The 19,463-nt window shown below is 39.7% G+C and overlaps 1 protein-coding gene across 5 annotated transcripts in view; it reads right to left on the bottom strand.

The window, feature by feature from the left end:
• SH3D19 (SH3 domain containing 19) overlaps nucleotides 1–19,463 on the bottom strand; it is a 76,608-nt gene that overhangs the window by 24,360 nt on the left and 32,785 nt on the right. For 2 of the 5 annotated variants that reach the window (XM_064148637.1, XM_064148639.1), the window contains exons 2-7: nucleotides 15,129–15,169; nucleotides 10,074–10,114; nucleotides 9,082–9,124; nucleotides 7,695–7,842; nucleotides 7,262–7,463; nucleotides 5,748–6,701 (exon numbers count right to left, since the gene is read on the bottom strand). In XM_064148637.1, coding sequence (XP_064004707.1) covers nucleotides 5,748–6,701; nucleotides 7,262–7,463; nucleotides 7,695–7,842; nucleotides 9,082–9,124; nucleotides 10,074–10,089 — 1,363 coding nt within the window. In that variant the 5' untranslated portion in view covers nucleotides 10,090–10,114; nucleotides 15,129–15,169. Of the gene's footprint in view, nucleotides 1–5,747; nucleotides 6,702–7,261; nucleotides 7,464–7,694; nucleotides 7,843–9,081; nucleotides 9,125–10,073; nucleotides 10,115–15,128; nucleotides 15,170–15,347; nucleotides 15,430–19,463 lie in introns of those variants that run through there. The other 3 variants (XM_064148636.1, XM_064148640.1, XM_064148638.1) reach the window with 2 other exon arrangements.

The raw sequence follows: 19,463 nt of genomic DNA on the forward strand, positions 1-19,463 counted from the left end.
CCAGAAGAAGGAATAATACATATAAATGGATAGTAGCACTGGTTTGGTTGGTTTGCTGCTTGTTCTGGTTTTGTGTTTGATTGTTGGTTTATTTTCATACTGTGATGAAGCAGGTAGGTAGATAGATGGACAGACAGCTAAAATAATTAAGAAATGCAATAGTCATATTACTGTTAGAATTTGAATGAACTAATATGATGAGGATATCAAGAGATAGAGCTGTCTCCAGGTGGTAAGGTAAGGCTCACTCTGAATTACTTTTCAAAGCATTTGGTTTAAATTGAGGTCTGGTATATCAGGCAGAGAGCAATCAGTGAATTAGAGGCTGGTTTAGAGAGAGAAAGTTTGAGAGGAGTAGTTCTCCACATGCAAAAAGGAATTAAAACATTCTAGCAAGAATGTCATTTAAATGTGTGTTTTAAATGCACTATAACCTTATATTGTTTGTCCAAAAAATAAATTCTCAGAACATTTAGCAAGCAGGCACACTGCATGCTTTAACATGGCAACTAATACAAACAATATGATGCGTCTTCTGAATCCATAGAATTTTACACTCAGGTCAACTTGCACTGGAATTCATTTCCAAGTCTTTATAAAAATGAGTTTGTGAGAAGAAAGATGCAACAAGAAATGTGTGTCCAGCAGGGCTAGGGAGGTTCTTCTGTCCCTCTACTCTGCCCTAGAGAGACCACACCTGAAATACTGTGTCCAGTTTTGGGCTCCCCAGTTCAAGAGAGACAGGGACCTGCTGGAAAGAGTCCAGCTGTCGCTGCCCCAGTAACGGACAGAAGCAGCACCAACCTTTGGATTGATGCAGGAGCCCTTTTTTCCATGCAAGTGCTCTTTATAAATGCCGGTGTGAGTCAGGCCCATGTCTCTCATGTCCCACTAATGCATGGTGGTTCCTCATTTTATACCATCATAGAAACAGCACATGAACATAACTCCGATAATGTGCAGTCCTGTTTTTCCCCTGGGCCAGGTGGCCTACTACCTCCACTACCTCCATGGCAGACATTTTGAAGCTGTGGGAATTGAGACCGTTTACTTGTACACAGCTCGTTATTTTTCTCTCTTACGTTTCGTCTTTCTTGCATTCACACATCCAGTGGAGAGCCACAAGGATAACTGGGGGACTTGAGCATCTCCTCTACAAAGAGAGACTGAGAAACCTGTGGCTGTTTAGTCTAGGGAAGAGAAGACTGAGAGGAGATCTTATCAATGTACACAAATTTCTGAGAGGAGAGTGTCAAGTGGATGGGGCCAATCTCTTTTGCTGGTCAGCAGCAGTAAGCCAAGGCACAACTGCTACAAACTGAAACGTAAAAGGTTTCACCTCAACATGAGGAGAAAGTTCTTTACAGCGAGGGTCACAGGATATACTGGAACAGGCTGCCCAGAGAAGTTGTGGGGTATCCTTCTCTGAAGACTTTCAAAATCCACCTAGATGCGTTCTTGTGTGAACTACCCTGGGTGTTCCTGCCTTGGCAAGGAGGTTGGACTTGATCTCTGGAGGTCCCTTCCAACCTCTAAAGTTCTGTGATTCTGTGAGTCCAGCTAACAGATGACCAAAACTTTTAACCTTCAAGAACTGCACAAGTCCCTGTCAGCAGCTGTAAGAGAAATGCAAAAACTATCCCAGGTGAACCAAAATATCACAACTGTCATTAAAGCATTAACACCTCAAGATTTAGAATCCCAAAGAGATGCCTTGCATTCTAAATGACTGACTTGAACAGGAGTAATTTCATTAAGATACAAATGACTTTGAACATTATTTGTAGCCTTCGAGTCCAAAATTACGGCACTTAAAACTGGCATCAGTGTTGGCTGCTCATGAAAGGTGCAGATTTGTCACTCCTGACTTTTCCTTCCTGGTACATCTCTTGGGCCAGCATCAGACCTAGGTTGGATGCAAGGTTCTGCTACAGTTTACCTCTGAATCTCAGAGCTGTTGAACTTCCAAAGCTCCTACAGAGTTCAACCGGCCAACTGGATGATTAATGTTTGGATAAGGCCAAGTTCACTCTACTAACAGCTGTGCTGTTGGAGATGCTGTCAAACACTGACGAAACCTATGAGATTGCCTAAGGTAGACTTGAAAGAACACCACCCAGACATCTTTGGTAGTTATACTATCACTTAAACACTGACAGTTGAACCAGTGAAATGACAAACTGGCTTGTTGCCCACACTGTTGATCTTAGCACATAAATAATATTCAGATATCTTTCCTACTGTGGAGATGGCAGACTTCTGTTAGAGGAAGCTGATGTCTTATGTCAGTCAAGTAAATTGATGTGGAGACTCTGAATCTGTTTTGCCTGTTTCACCTTTTCATGCGTATGTTCACCTCAACCTCTGTGCCCTTCCCATCATCAGCTGGGTGCTTCATTTTTCTTTTGCCTCAGGTGTAAGCTCCAGCAGCAGCCACTGGTCCCTCCATCTCTGTTTACATTTGTCTGAGGACCAGATGTGTTTGTGCTGTGTTACAAAAAAATTAAGTACTGTGAATGGTGTAACACTGCTCTTTGACAATTAAGCTCATGGTGCTTAGTTTCGAACACCAGTGCATAAAAGCCTTCTTCCTTTCCCAAGGTTGCCATAACAACAAGCAGTCTGGTGTCATTTTGCTAAGTAGTGACAATGACAAATATGTAAGAAATGCAAAGGTCTGGGGAACTAGAAACAAGAGCTTCTCTTCCTGATTTTACAAAACATTTTACTGTGGATCGATCTTGCAAACCCCAAGCTACTCCTATGGGAACATGAGAAATAGCTGGAGTCAGTGCTCCACGTTGCTTCATTTTTCAGAAAGCCAGTGCTCTTCTTGTGGATGCTTTGTCAGGACATACCATGGCATTAATAATCACGAGTACAGGATACAACCTTGAGTCTACAAATGCCTGCAAGACACTGGCACGAGTCCTAACTTTACAATGTAACAAAGCGATAATGCCATCAGGGGGTTTTCACTTTAGTACGTAAGAAGGGGTTACAGCAAAGATGCCATTTTAGTGAATGAATAAAACCACAGGCAGGGAACTTAATAAGTCAGGAAACTATTATCTGAATAATTCTTCCATGAGAATGGAAAGTATTGTCTTCTTAATTAAATCCAGAATAAAATCTAGGACACCAACCAGAACGATGAAGACTGACATTCTTACTATTTCATTGTGAAAGCTGTATTTTTTTCCCCCAGGTAATTTTTGTTTGAGATTGCTCAGCCTCTGATTTAACAGAAGAATTCATGTTGTTTATTTTCTCCAAGCTGGGAGAGAGGCATTTTTGAATATGTACATAACAAAACTCTGCTCTGCTCTTGTGAGACCCTACCTGGAGTACTGAATCCAGTTCTGGTGCCCTCAACATAAGAGACAGTGAACTGCTGGAGAGGGTCAAGGAGTAGGGGTAAGAAGATGATCAGAGGGCTGCAGCACCTCCACTATAGGGATAGGCTGAGAGAGTTTGGGTTATTCAGCCTGGAGAAAGTAGACTCTGGGGAGACCTTATAGTGGCCTTCCAGTACATGAAGGAGGCCTATGAGAAGGCCAGAAAGGGACTTTTTACAAGGGCTTACAGCGATAAGACAGGAGAGAACAGCTTTAAACTTGAGGGGGGCAGACTTAAACTGGGTATTAGGAATAAAGTCGTAACAGTATGAGTGGTAAGACACTGCAACAGGTTGCCCAGGGAGGTTGTGAATGCCCCCTCCCTGGAGGTGTTCAAGGCCAGGTAGGATGAGGCCTTGACCAACCTTGTCTAGTGGAAGGTGTCCCTGTCCATGGCAGAAGGTTTGGAACTATATGATCTTTGAGGTGTCTTCCAACCTAAACTATTCTATGAATCTAACCATCATTTTCAGTTTTATGTACTTTAAGTAAGTATTTTCTTTTGCATACTACTTAGAACAGTTACTTTTCCCCTCTGTGTGTTGTATCTATTAATTACAACCAAATTACTGAAACTCCTAGTTCTACCCTAAACGTACAGAAAATGAGAGTTATCCTTGGTGCTTCTAACTTCCTTTTAAAAGCATCACATGCACAGTGGCTGTCCACAACTCCAGTCTCCAGATATGATGATCATTACTTTGTTTCCAGCTAGACACTGTCAGCCACGATAGTCCTTGACATAAGAACAAAATGCTCCTTCAGTCCCTCTATAGACCTGCCTCCTTCCAGGCTTGGCACAGCTTCTGCAGTGTTCCTGAAATCTGTTAGTCCAAGAGGAAACGGACTTAACATCTATGCTGAGATAATCACCTCTCCTGCAGGATCTTCTGTTGCCTTATTTCACTGCTTTCATAAGCTCCCCTGAGATCTGTAGGTTCATGCACAGCAATCTTAGAGTTTATGACTTTAAGGGAATTTCTACATCTGCCGTGGGTTTTTATGCCAGTACAGAAGAGAAACAACAACAAATCAGAACTAGATCTAATGATATAATCCACAAAGTATGAAGAAATCACATTTGTTAACAGTCATTACTGTGACAACTACACAGTATCTATGCTTCTCTTTTCAGAAAGATGTTTAGTGACAAATGAGGTTAAAAATAAAAGATCAAATATCCTAGTTAGTGCTTTAAATAAGCACTTGTTATGACACAACATCTGTTTTAATTAAGCAGAACTCTCTATAGACTGTAATGCAGCTGTAAGTTAAATCAGGACATACTTGAATTCTAAGAGGGAAAAACCTATTGCTATAAAAATTAGTGATAGCTCAACACTCACCTGTGTCTTTCAAGAAAATAGCATTAAAAAATATGACCACAAGTGATTAAAGGAATCAAACAAGGGTTATGAAAGGGGTGTACTTATAGCAATTCTTTTGTCCATATGAAGTAACTATTTTAACTTATTAGAAAAAAACTGAAGTTGTATAACCAGCACAGAGTTGCATGACAAGACACAAAGGTAGAGAAGGTAAGCAAGTAGGCACAGGTGAGATGGCCACAGTATCCCAGTATGTCTGATCACAAGCATCCCTAAATGCAGCAAACATTTCTGCTTCTCCAGATGACAGAATCGTAGAATCATTAAGATTGGAAAAGACCCTTTAAGATCAACCCCAACTATTGACTGAACCAAGTCCACCACTAAACCACGTCTTTAAGCATGACATCTCCACATTTTTTTCTGGACACTTCCAGGCATGATGATTCCACCATTTCTGGGCAGCTTGTTCCAGTGCTTAACCACCCTTTCAGTTAAGAAATTCTTCCTAGTATCCCATCTAAAGCTTCTCTGTCACAGCTTGAGGACATTTACTCTCATCATTTTTTTACCTAGGAGAAGAGACTGACCCCTGCCTCTACTCCCACCTCTCTACAACCTCCTTTCAGGTTGTCATAGAGAGAGGTTATGTTGCTTCCCTGACTAGGTCTCCACTACAGAAACTCAGGCACTCAAATTACTCAGAAAGGATGGCACAAGATAAGATGCCCAGGTTCCTCAGGGAGACCTGTGATACACACTGCAGGTGACACCTAGCGCATAACATCATCTTTTATTGTTATTCTAGTAATCACACAGTACATCCATCAGACAGGTTCTGAGATTTATATAGCACTGAAACCTCCTGAATCTCAAAATCTAAGTACTTTCATAGTGAACTTGACATAACAGAAACCCAAGAGCATCGTATGCACGCATAAAGCCCCTCAAGACAAGCAGACATAACTCACACGCCTGCAAAAAGTAACCACAGCAACAGCTTAAAAGAATTTGTTCTTACCTGCTGCAGCTTCAGAACTGATGCTCTCTTTAGCCACGCAAGCTGGACTTAGGGGCAAAACGTCATCATCGAAACTGATTAGATCTCCTTCCACATCTAGTTTTTGTGAAGCAGGTGCTGAAGAGTTGGCTGAGGATGGCAATTCCCCCAGAGACTTGAAACCCTTCTCCTGGGCACACATGGAAGCTCGTGGGGGAGCAGCAGTTGGTTTTAGCAAGGCCAGGGAAAGGGCAGGATTTTCTGTATAACATGACTTTTTAGGAACGAGAGGCCTTGGAGTGGGAACAGGATATTTTTTCTGTCCATTATTGTTCTCTGCAACTGATCCACTCCTTGCATCAAGAAAATCACTACTATTACTTTTAACAAGGCCAGGTTTTGGCTTCTTTGGCAGTTCAGGTTTAGTTCCAACACTGCTCCCAGATTCTTCAGGTTGAGGCTGCAATTCCTTAGAAGGTGATGATTTGCTTTCTGTGCATGCATCCCAGTCTCCTGAAATTCTGCTTACACCTGGCTTTGGAGCAACCTCTGGTTTCTTTGCAGTAACAGGTCTTGGAGGGAACGAACGAGGGGCAATTTCTGGCTTTTTTGATAATCCTGAGGTATCATTAGTTCCTTGGGATTCAAACACTTTGATCCTTGAAACAATACTATTTTGGCTCTTTTCTGTGTTCATGCTGTCCATCGCCAACTGATTGTCTAGCAAGCTGTCATCTAAGAAAGGTGTGGTAGACACTTCTTCTGCATTGTCTGTCTTATTTTCAGTATTTTTGACCACAGGTCTGAGATTGCTTCTCGATCTCGGCTTTGGCACAGGACGTATCACAGCACTGGGATTTTCTTGGCACCTCTGACCTTCAGAAGTTTCAAAGACTATTAAGGAATTCTCATTTTCTGAAGGAGGCCTATTCAGGAGAGACGCAGAAGGCCGAGGAGGTTTAAGAGGACTCCGCCCTATGAACCAAAAAGGGAAAAAAAAAATCAGTTCTCTATTCCAGAACAATTTATGCCATTTGTTTTCATCTCTCAGGATGGTAAACACGATGGTTTTCATTCAGAACTTATTGCTGCTTATGAAACTGCAGCTAGCTTTTTAAAAAGATGAATGAAAAAAACACATGAACTCCAGGAGGGAGTAAAGGATTGCTGAGATGAATGGTATCTATATATTTTGAGCTCAAAGCTATTTGTTAGCTTGCAGCATGAGGGGCATGAAAGTAGGCCAAAGAATAATACAGTGACTTTCCAAAGTGTGCTTCGTTTGCATGAACATGTAACACTGCTGCTGTTCTGATCAGACACCTCAGCTACTCTGGCCTCAAAGCAAAGGTCATTTTGCATGAATTGAGCAGAACTTCCAAGATTTAATTATATTCTTATCATGAATGCAATGGCAGTCATACGAAATGGGACTGCTACAGAAATTTAACTGTTATTCATATTAAATGCTCCACAGACCATCTTCAGGAGTCAGAGTAAGATTTTCACTAATGAGAAATCCAAAACAACCTCACCTGGATAGCCTGCAGGTTCCCAGTGTGTAGGCACACTAGTTTCTACATTACTTCCTGGCAAGTGGCTGGTGAGTTCCTCTGGAAAGTCAGTTTGTGTTGCAGAAGTAGTGGTATGTCTAGGAGCAGCAGCATTATTGTTGTTTGTTGTGTTGACTCGCACTTGGTTAATTTCTTTTATCACCTGCTCATATGACGGTGGAAGCTACAGAACAGAGATAGATATTAATGTACACCCAGATGTGATCCTTTGAGGAAAGAGAGAAAAAAACCTGACCCATTAAAATATACTAAAGTAACATATGCAGAGGAAAAGAACACTGTTATAGTCTTTATACAATATGTGAAAGCCTAGCAAGCAAAAACTCTGTTTCTCTTTACCTTTATGTGCTTTTTACCCTTGCAAATCAAAACTCTCATGTAAATTTATGCTCACCTCAGCTGGAATACGGTCATTTCTCCTCCACTGAGCATGAGATGAAGCAGAAGGGAATCCTAATCCATGAGGAGTGACAGGGCTTGCACCTGGAAACCAGGAGGATGTCCGGAGGGGTTCAGCAGCAACAATAGTAATTTCAGGACGTCTGGAAATTAAGACAAAGGGGAATAATTATCTAAAACATTTTAAAATAGCTCTTCCACATATAAAAGACCAAGATTTCCACAGTATGGGAGATCAAAACAGCTCAAGTCTTTTTGATTTTATTAAAGACATTTTCCCAGGATTTCAGAGTAACTTACCTGACCTTTATAACAAGCACTGAGGCTTCCATTCAAAGCACCTAATTAAATGTCTAAGCCAAAAAGTAGGTTTATGGGCTTCAGTGAAATAATTTACATGCTTAAAGTACTTAGACACAAGTGTAACTCAATTAGATAGAAGAAGTCTTAATCCTCACAGGATAATAAGAACTATTCATGTGTTTGCCCTTAGCCTGATACAATGTGGAAACAGTAGGATTGTTAAAACTGCTTCTGGCTGGCTACCTAAAAGGTTATCTGTCATCAGGGAAACCTCCCAGTGCACTAAAGTGGGGCAGAAGGAGCCTCATGAAGCCTTTGGGACAGGCTCTGTTTGCTACAGCATCTAGTACAACAGGGACTTTGGTGCCACAGTCTAGGACCCGTAGGTACTACTCCTGTTTTATTGTTGTAACAACTGCTTTAGAGCATAAGCTGCAATGGTGGCCCACATTCCCAGACCACGGTCCCCAGAGTACCACTGTTCAGTCCAGACTCTGGCACAAAATACATTTTGAGAAGTAAGTTTTCTGAGTAGTTGAAGCATCTGTAGCAACCTCTGTCTACTGACAGAAAAAAAAAGTTGCAAAAGCGTAACAACTACATCTAAACTACTGTGAAAAGAGTTTTTTAAATAAGGCTACAGTTCCCCCTGAAATAATGTCAGGCTCAGTTCACCAACTATCCAGGTTAGTGACCTCTTTTCTCAATATCCTTTGAGAAACTGGAAGGAGGCCTGGAGTGTGCTTATTTTCATTGTGAAGTGATCCTGTAAATAGATGTCAGAAAAATAAAACAGTTCTGCAGAGGTTTGATGGTTGGTTGCTTTTTTTTTTTTTTTTTGAGGACATATATTAAAAAACCTCCTCAAATTCATAACTAACCCTGTGCTTAAGAGTCAAAGTATTTTTTGCTTAAGAGTCAAAGTATTTTTAGTTTATTTCAAGTCCAATTTGTTTTTAAATAGGGACAGAGAGAAGGGAGGAAAAAAAAACAGAGGTGAAAGCCCCAAGAAGTAATATTGTGACACAATCTAAGTTTTACAGTAAGACCTAAGTGTAATATGACAAAGAACACCATACCTTCTATCTCTTTGCTGTTCACTATGGCTAGAGGTCCGAGAAGCTATTCAAAGAAAAGAAACAAAATTTTGAAGAGGTTAAAATATATTATCACAGCAGTAAGATGAGGATAACACCAGAGCCCCTATCAATCTGCTATCAGTAAGATGAGGATAACAGCAGAGCCCAAATCAATCTGCTATCAATGAAACAGAGAACATAGAGCACACGATCATCAATTCCAGATCTGAAGGGTGGCCAAGTTGTTGGAAAATTATTTGTATTAAATGGGAGAAGTTTTAAAAGGTGCAGTTTCATAATCAATTTAATCCACTTTACGCCCAAGTTACCACCAATAGAAATAGACCTGTCTCCTTTGTTTTTCCTCACCAGATGTTCCTGCATTCTGTGTTGATGCTGCAGTAGAAACTTCTTTTTGTTTTTCTTTAGGTAAAAGAATGCATTATTAAAACAAAAAGATATATGAAACAGGTCTGGCTTTTCTTTTGATAGCTGATTTCTCAGAGGGTTTATTAAATCTTTTTTAATCTCTCTTTTAGTTTGTTTTAGAGAAGTGAAAAGTACAAAAGGGAAGAAGCTTTTTCACCTTCCTTTATGTGAAAGAAAAAAAAACAAACAATAAATATTCCCAACTAGAAATTGCTTAAAATGTAATCACTGTGGATTAAAAGCTTTTTTTTTTTTCAAACTCTGTGTTTTAAAGTTACCTAAAATAACTTAATCCTGACCTCTTTCTTTTTCTATTTTTTTCCATATCCACATCCAAATAATTTTTTCAATGGCCACATTATATATTCATTTTGATTTCTTTAGAGATAAAAGGAAATTAACCAAGGGACAAATTTTTGCATAAGAAGCACAACTGAGGAACTAATAGAGTCTTCTTGTGCCAAAGGTGACAATCAAGTGTTCCTCTGCCATCACAGAATCATTAGCTGAAATCAGCAAGGCATACTTGATTCCAGAGTCACACAGAGTTGTGTCAGACATACCTCTTCGACAGGGCATTTTTGATGTGCACTATTCATGAGTGCTAGAGGGGAAAAAAGAAGGGGTTACAGAAGAGGAAGAGGAGGTGAAGGAGAACAAACCAAGGCTTCAGAGTACCAGAAATCACAATCCAACGGGTTAGTCATGCAATAATAGCACATTTGCCAATGCTGTAAGACTACAACTGCAATGTCTATTCACAACACAGTGTCTTAGAAAACGAAAATAAAAGCAAATTTTATTTCTAGTCTCATGCTGACTTCAACAATGGCTGTTTAGAAGTTTCCCTTGCAGTAATGAGCCAAAAAGACTATAACTGAATATGGAAATGTCCACTCAACAAAGAGCCACTGTAGGAATACGGAGAATGAAGATAACCTCTTTGAATGCTTTCTTTAGGTTAAAATCGTGGGTTTTGTCTGGGTCTGTGCTTTTCCCTTTCCAAAAATAATGGGCTATAAATATTTTGTTCACCATACTTCCACAAAATAATGAAGTGGTCAGCAGAGCATGCAGTCAATCCTAACTCCCTGAATTACAGGAACATCTGCACAGCTGATGAATGACCAATTAAATCACCAACTCACTCACAGAAATACATAGGTGTATTCTGTTGCACCCTCTTAGCAGCTTGGTTTGTCTGTCTGCTCTTCCAAATCCCCACATGTTGAAAAAAATCTGTTGGAATCAGTAGAGCTGGTAGCTGCAGTTTTTCTTGGAGCTCCCAGATATGCACACTGCCACCTTCTGAACAGGAGATCAGCTACCTTTTAGGAAGCTTCTCAGTGTGCAGTACAGAGGAGCTGAGGAGCTGATACAGATGCAAAGAAGCTGGGAACCTTTAATATATACTCTGATCTATCAAAGAGATATGGGCAGGCAGGCTAATCCTAATAAAAGGTACATCTCAAAGTTGTGGGCATGATTCTGCATCTCCTAAAGCAGTTCCATAAACATTGTGTGGCTAAAATAAGTACATCAAAATCCCCTGCATCTCACCTTCACTTTCTTCTTCAGAAATCTTAACACAGAATTGTTCTAAGACACACATTAAAGTAAAAATAAACAAACAAACAGCAAAACACACACATTAAAAGCCCCCTAGAACAAAACTACACACAAAAACCAAGAAACAATAAGCGGACTCCAACTAATTCCAAGATTACTTTTCCAAAGAGGATCGAAAGAAGTATTAATTTGGTAAATGTATTCAGCATGACTGTTTGTGGTATAGCTGAATTACAGTAAGAGCATTAGAAATAAAAGCTAAATGAGGGATGCCAAACTGCATTGATAAACCTGTCAAATTACATCGTCTTTTCTTCATTTCTAGATAAATTCTACATGCTGTATTCTCCTGTGAAATTTAAATATACCTTCCAATTTATTAACACTGTAAAAACAAAAAAAAAGGAAAACCTAAAGAGTCTAAAAGACCTTTCTCCTTTCTTGACATAGGCCAAAAAGCCTCCAATGAGCCATCTATGTAATCCTTGAAACTTTGAATTTCAAGTAAACACTCCTGAAAGCACCACAGTTAAAATATTCATAAAAAAAAAAAAACTTTGCTAGTAGACAGATGTCTTCATATGTTTCCATTAGCAAATCTGTACAAAATATTGAACAGTTTTGTCATTTCAGTGTTTCAAAGGCAAGTTTCATTTTTGCTGCTAAAGATTGAAACCACAGCCTCAAATAGCCCAAGCCTTGTGGGAAATTAAGATCCAAAATTTTCTGATGATTTGTATGTGTTGTCCCCTCCAGCAGCTGTAAGTAAACACAATCCTGCCAATGAACTAATTCAGTTAATTCATACTTACCATTATGAATAGGTTTTAAAGTGATAATGTTACTTCCTACAACAGGGACCTGTGCCAGTATTTAGAGATACAGCTCTTTCAGTGCTTTTCTAACACTGAGCTAGGCATTTCTGCCAACAATCCTATGAAATATGTAGACTATTAGACTGAGAAGTTATTCTTTTGATTATATAGCTGCCTAGGAAGACAGATTATTCAAGATAGAATCTCACAGAGAGCCTCAAGACTGAGAAAACATTCCCTCCCTCAGCTACAATGTGATATACCAGAGGAGCTGAGAGAATGGTCCCATGCAGGAGGCCATGTCTCAGGCCTCTGCAATACCCCAAGTGTTATATGGCTGTGTTGAGATTCTTCTTTAGAGAGGAACAGGTAATCCTCAAATCAAAACCAGAAAACCACCCTCTGTTTTTACTCAAGATCTGGTTAAACTATTTCTGTAGAAATTCAGGCTCAAACTAATTGGACATTTTCATGTATCTCTGAAGTAAGAGTTGAAGCTTTCCTCCTGAACCATTTCTTGGCACAAGGGGGACGTCTTGCTCTTTTTTCTTCTAGTTCTGTTTCCAAGCACCTCAGGGAAGTTCCAAGCTGTTTGACATTAGAGCAAGGCTGATTTAATGCTTGAATGTAGTCAGCTGATAATACTCAATTCCCCTGCCAAACGTGGACTTGTATCCACTCTTGAATGAACATGAGCAATTGTATCATCCCACAGTTTTCTGTATCTCTCTAAATCAGCTCACCTTGAGTTTAGACCACCATCTACATAGGGGAAGAAACATGCCATCCCCAAAAGCAGGCTCTGTTTCCTTGGCTCCAGTTTTCCTATGTGCAACCTTCAGGGAGGGAAGTGATCAAAAATAATCTAGAGGAGTAACAGAAGTTCCTCTTCCCACCTCCACTGAGGTCAAATACTCTTTTCACAGCTCACCAAGCTGCTGGGCACTTTAGAGGCTGGCATTGCTGCCAAAAAAAAAAAAAAAGAAAAAAGAAGAAGAATATCTGCACAACTAGAATAAGCCACTAGTTCCATTCAAATTTGACAATGATGATTTATGAAGGCACTTCAGTACTTTCTACACCTTTCCTTGGGCTGCCTCTGTGCCATTCCCTGTACTGTGCCAACCTAAATGTTTGTGCAGATGGGGAGAGAATGAGGTCTCAGAATTGATCTGGTTGGGGAAAAAGTGAGAGCCAAAAGAACATAGGAAGCCCCCAAGCAAAACAAAACGTGAAACCCAAACAAAAGCCACAGCCAAAAATGGCTTCAAAACTGCCACATGGGAAAATTCTGATTCAGCATCCAAGCTGTTACACATCCTTCATTCACCTACATATTTGCTTAGGACAGAATAAGGATGGAACAAGCTTGTAGGTACTTCCAGCATTCTAGGACAGCAGACTTGCCTCTGTAGCCCTGCTTCTTCATTCTGTCCTACTCTGAACAGTGTAAGAGTGAGTGAAAACATCATTCCCATGCAGCACTTGGCCTGCCTCTATTTACTTTCTTTGGAATATTGCTGCACTGGTGTCAATGGAAATAGTTTCACTGATTTCAGAGGGCATGAGGTTTAGTGGTGTGTCCTGGCCTGAGACCATCATTAAAAATACAGTGTAACTTTTGAAGAGTTGACATTAAAAAATTACTTCTAAGCATATCCCATATTCCTGCACTTGCTTTCTTCAAGCATGCTGGGCTTGCTTTTCTGTATTCTGCTGAGCTGTCAAAAAAATGAAACAAAAGGACACTTTCTACCCAGAGATAGTTAGGGTGGCTGAAAGGAAAATAAACCCTCCTCCTCTTTGGCCACAAGATAGAGAGACTTACCAGTACAAAGTCACATAAAGTGTTGTCCACAGGCTGGAAAGTTGAAATCCTGCACATATCTATCAAGTTTCTTGAAAATTAGAGACACATACACATAGCCCACAGAAGCTGTGATGTAGGAAGAAAATTTCTAACTCTGTTTTGGAAATACACTTTTTCAGAGAATATTATATGCTTCCCAGATCAATGGTGAGGTGACTTAAGAATTATTCAGGGTCTACTTTTAATTTAGGTTCATCCAAAAGTGTAGTTAGTGGCACAAAGAACAACATTTTCATATACAATGTCATGATATATGCATGGAAATATGCTTATTGTCTGAATAAATCCCATGGTATTTCATCATAGCTATGTAGACATTGATATTATAAAGTACAATAACATATGAAATGAGGCTTATTGACTTCATTGTTTCTTATTTGATTGTGCCTCAAAGTATCACTTCCTACTATATTTTCAGAAATACAGATACCAATTTCATAGTATCTTTCAGATAGTTTCTCATTTAGAGGAGGTACTGAGGCTTAGGCAGTCTGAATCAACTTCTGACTCCACCACAAAGGCCCACTGTGATCTAGTGCTCCCTCTTTTCCAGTTTCCTATCTATTGCAGTGACACCACAAATAAAGTGCTGCATTTTAACTACAGCATCATGCAGACTTGCTCTGAATAAAGCTTTCATGATCCCCTTTGACTACCTCCAACCTAATCCATACTAATGAGCCCCTGACTAATAGATCCATGAGAAATGAATCAGTAGTACATGCACTCATTTTTTTCCCATAACAGAATCCTGAGAGTTGTTTCATTAATGTGAAATTTAAATGGACAGAAAAGATATAAAAGTGAAAAGTGGGAGAAAGAAAAACATGCTTTGGAAGATGCAGCTAAAGAAAGGTAAAGCAAGGGAAAGGTAAAGAGGAGTTAAGTGATGAAATCAGAGAAGAGTTTAGACTTCAATTCAAGACTTATAAACTATTTTTAGTTTTCCAAAAGTGAGCATGGTGCATGAGGCTAATCCTGTTCCCAGCACAGTCTGGGTTGCTGCACTGTCCTACAGTACAGTGATTACTGCAGACTCCTACTGAAATAGAACAATCTTCTGTTACATCAAACAAATGAAAAATTTGGCATGTGTAACTCGAGTTTTTCAGAGGTGGATGACATCTGTGCACAAATGCATTAGTGCATAAATAAGAAAAAGTTAGTAATTGGCAAGAAGCAACAGCTCATCAGCAAAGCAAAAAGACAGTCTAAGCTCAAGTAATAAAGAGAAGGAAAATACAGCCCCACAAAAGCCTGCTAATTACTTTGTTTTGAATTACAAAGTTAACCAGCTACTGAAAACAAAGATGTCACAGCCTTGCAATACTGTGGTTCACAAAAAACACGAGAAGTAGACTTACATCTCTTGATTGCTGCTCTTATGGATGACAAGGGTCCTTGGCTAAATGAAGCAAAAAAAAAAAAAATTACGATGTAGTTAATGTCTCAAAGAGAAAAAAAAATTAAGTAACTTCATGCAAAAATTCTCCACATATTGTAAAGGTTCGTCAAGAGCATTTTCCCCTAGGCTATTTCACAGAAATTTGACCAAAACTCCTTCAGTATACAACCATACCCACCCCCTTCTAATGAAAATCAGGTTTCAGCTTAGCTACAAGACTCTTCAAAGACAGAAAACCAACTATTATTTTTTTCCCTCTTGATTCCATGTGGAAGTTCTGACACATTCTGTCTCATTGGAAGAGAAAACTTGGAGAAGAGCCCCGGTGGGTGCGCATATTCTCGGATTATAAGCATTTAATGACTTAACATTTTTGTAAATAAATAAAACTGAGACAAGCAACTAAAAACCTACAACCCCCTTGCTAAATATTTTAAACAACTACTAAACAACTTCTCTTGCCTTTCAGATCAGATTACATTGCTCAGTTATAACTTGATGGGTGGGGTTAGACAGCATGACCAAAACATTTGTTGATAAACAAGGACAGAAAAATGTTTTCTTTTTCCAACTCATCTATTTTCTTGGAAAGATTAAGGTTTTGGATGTCACTGTTGTGAATGTCTTATTTAACAGATATAGCAGTCCTGACTATCTTTGTGGGCAAAAAACAAAACTATGTTTGGATTATAATTTTCAGAAACTGTTCCTAACTTGAAGAACATGACAGTAATAACCTACCACTTGCACAAAGCTGTAGAAGAGAGTAAAAAAAACACCCCAACATTTCTGCAAAAGACCTTTTGTAGTTTTTCTTTAAAACAAACAAACCACACACAAAACAAACAAACCAACCAAAAAAACCCAGACACAACAGATGAAGAATATTGATGAGAAGCCTCTTAAAGTGCTAAACAGTCTTTCTAGAGGCTGAAAATAAACAGTTGGTCGAAATTAACACAATACCTTAACTACAACAGAAAGCTATACTGACCAAGACTTTTCCATAAACTTTCACCACAGCATTGTTATAACAGCAGGAATGTCAGCACAAGGAGAGCATTAGCCCTGTAGCACTGCGCTCACTCTGCCTGCAGCAGCCATGAAGTACAGCAACTGTCAGAGCACGGTTTAGCACCACACACACTTCACTGCGATTGCTGATGGCTGCAATCACTGCAGTTTGGTGAAAAATAAAGGGATTTGGAGAAGAAATAGACAGTCAAAAAGGACATGAATGAAAAATATCCTACCTCCACAGTCACTCTTGAAAACTCATTAAAACTAAAACCAAAACCAAACGTTGCTCTGACCAAACTGTTTCTGAAATAGTTTGGCTAGTCTAGGATAAACAATGTCTATTTGTTTCAGCAAGAGTTCAAATGTGGCTTGGCCTCTGTCCACATGGTTAGCAAAGCTGCATTAGAAAACATTTCTATCAGTTAGATTTTGCTGGGCATTCTCAGCAGAAAAGGATTTTAATTTCCCTTCAAAATGTTCCATCATAATACAGCCTTATCTTTAAGAAACACTTTTAGTTTTACATTCCTCCCACTTGTACCTCTGACTCATTTTTTAATTCTTTGAAAATCAAGTAACTATCTTTTGAATGCTCATTTTGGAAGCCTTATTATTCTGCTCTCATTGATGAGAATATACTATAAACTTTAGGGCTTTTTTTTAATCGTATTTAGTATCAGGTATAAAGGAGACTAAAGTCTGCCAACACAAATCTGACATTTTCTAGTGCAGCAAAGGTCTTTCCATCTTAAAATTCAAGATTTACTTAGGCTTCACCACAGGAAATAAGTAAATCTATAAAGAATACATATTGAAGTACCTGTATGAACTAAAAGGAGTAAGTCATTTATTCTGCTGGCAAAAGCTTTTTGAGCTATTGCAATTTGCTTCAGAATCTGTGAGCACTTCCAGAAACAAGCAGGTGTTTTTGGCTAGAAATCATAGGAGTCATTATGCAGGCAAAAGTTTGTTTTCATGCAACATGAGAACCAAAAGGGTATAGAAAAACCACTTTAAAAATCAAAGCGTAAAGAGCAAAGAAGCAAAATGTTTCACTAAACCAACTTAGTGCAGTTGAAATATGGCATTATCAAGACCAATGCATGCAACTATCCATGTAATTTAGAACCCGGGATAATATGGTTCTGTTAGAAAGTGTATGAGCTCACAGGCAAAACAAGCTGTTAGCACTTAGTTTTTCTTTTCCACTTTCCATTAACAGGTCAGCCATCAACAACCCTTTGGCAAAGGATGACATTTCCTCTCCCAGGAAAGTCTGATTCACATTCAGCTTACAATTATCCAAGCCCTGAAAAAAACCTGGAAATGGGAGTGGATGTAGATTTTTTTTTTTTGCGTGAAGTTGTGCAAAGAACTGTAAATCACATAACTCTGTTATACACTAAACCCCAGTAGTTTAAATAAGGTGGTGTTCTTGGGCCATTCTGACCATACCTTATGCTGAGCTAACCCCTCCCTATTCCACAGGGAATTATTTGTGGTCTGTTGTACTGTCTTGCAAAGAAAAAAGTGATGAGATTATTAATATGCTGCTCCACAGCTAATGATACACTTTTTTCTCAAGCCATCCAAATAATTAACATAACCAAATAGAATTTAATTCTCCTATTTCATGAGCTAAAAGCTATAGCAATTACTCTACTGTATGGAGTCCCTGCCTATTTCCCACTACCTCCTCCTCCTTCTGTCCTAGAGGCATAACAATGAACCAGGGCATACACAAAGCCCCCACAAATGCACATGCTAAGGAAAAATAAAGAGAGAAGGAGTTTAATCCATGTGGGACCTCTGATCCTGGTCCTACTATGATTCCACCAACAGTTATAGAACATTTCAGGGGACAGAGAGCTAACTGAAAATAACCAGCCCCTGGCAAATGTGGGATAGCAATTCCTATGTGCCTTGCTGGAAGAAGACAGCACAGATAGGAGGAAGTCTGAGAGCACTAAAGACTCTATGGCATAAGCATTAGCTCCAACATCACTCCTGTTTCCATACCTAATACGGAATAAGGAAAAATGTAAACTGTTTCTACCCTCCCCCAATGTAGCATGCAAGAGCAGACAACCAGAGCAACTTCTTTGACATTTGCACATTTATCCTAGACCTTGCTCACTGTTAAAGCACAAAATGTGTTTCTATGCTTTCCAGCTAAGGCAGCAGCTTCACTGGGCTTTGCCTCCTAACCCCTCAGAAGGGGGAACTAACCCTCCTCTGTTGGGCTTCCTGACCATCCAAGCAAACCCACTCAACAGGTTCAGAGGGAATCTGTCTGCTGCTGTACCTCCTTATGCTGAAAGCAGTTGGGTGCTTTAACTTGGCAGTGCTACGAAAAGGAAGGGTCCCACAGGTAACCATTTCTGAAACATAAAGAATCTGGAGTGGTGTGTTTGAAGTTGTTAAAACACCTACTCAGTTTATCTGGCAGGTTTATTCTAGGTTTCAAGGGCAGGTTTCCTAAACATAAACACTCAAGGAAAGTGCTTTAAAAGCGTATTTCTCATCTGTGGTTTGGGGAAACTGAACTGTCACAAACTAGACCAGGCAAAGAGCTGCAAAGTGGGTAGCAGAGTCAATGCACTGGCTGCATGCAAACCATGGTCTCATCCTCATTAAAGGCTCTTCTCCAACAGTTCTACTAGTGCTGAGCAGCGTCTCTCTTCAAGTGCAGCTTTGGTGTAACTACAGGGCTTTCTCACAGGCCTACTGCTGCAGGGTGACTCCTGACTCAACACAGCCCCTGTGCGACTGGCACTGCAGAGAAAAGGAGGTGCTACCCCATGGAAATACAACTCCAATCACACAGCTGCTCTGAGTGAGCAGGCAGGAGTTTGTTGTGTCCGGAGGAGGACAGCATTCAAGTCGCCTGTTACATGAGCAAAGAGACCACAATGTTTTGGGCTACATTTGCACCCATATGTCTTTTAGCTCTTTCAGAAGCAGCAGGGGCTCCAGCTGAGCCGAAAGCACCACGTTCCCACTAGCCAGCTGATGGGGAGCCCATTCTGCTACAGAATGCAAACAGATAGAGGAATTTTTGGGATGCATAACAGTCAAAGCTATGGTCCCTGTCTCAGCATCTCTCCATCCACTTTACTAGTCTTCTCTTGGCTTGGATGGTACTCTCAGCAGGAATTAAGCAAGCTTACACAAATGTCTGCTCCCTTTATCAAAACCAGGACCTCCTGTTTCTTTATCTAAACTGACATAACAATGAATGATCTAGAGAAAAACTTATTGTACTTCTTTCATA

This window comes from Pogoniulus pusillus, chromosome 9 (genome assembly GCF_015220805.1).
Source record: "Pogoniulus pusillus isolate bPogPus1 chromosome 9, bPogPus1.pri, whole genome shotgun sequence".
Taxonomy (NCBI): Eukaryota; Metazoa; Chordata; class Aves; order Piciformes; family Lybiidae; genus Pogoniulus; species Pogoniulus pusillus.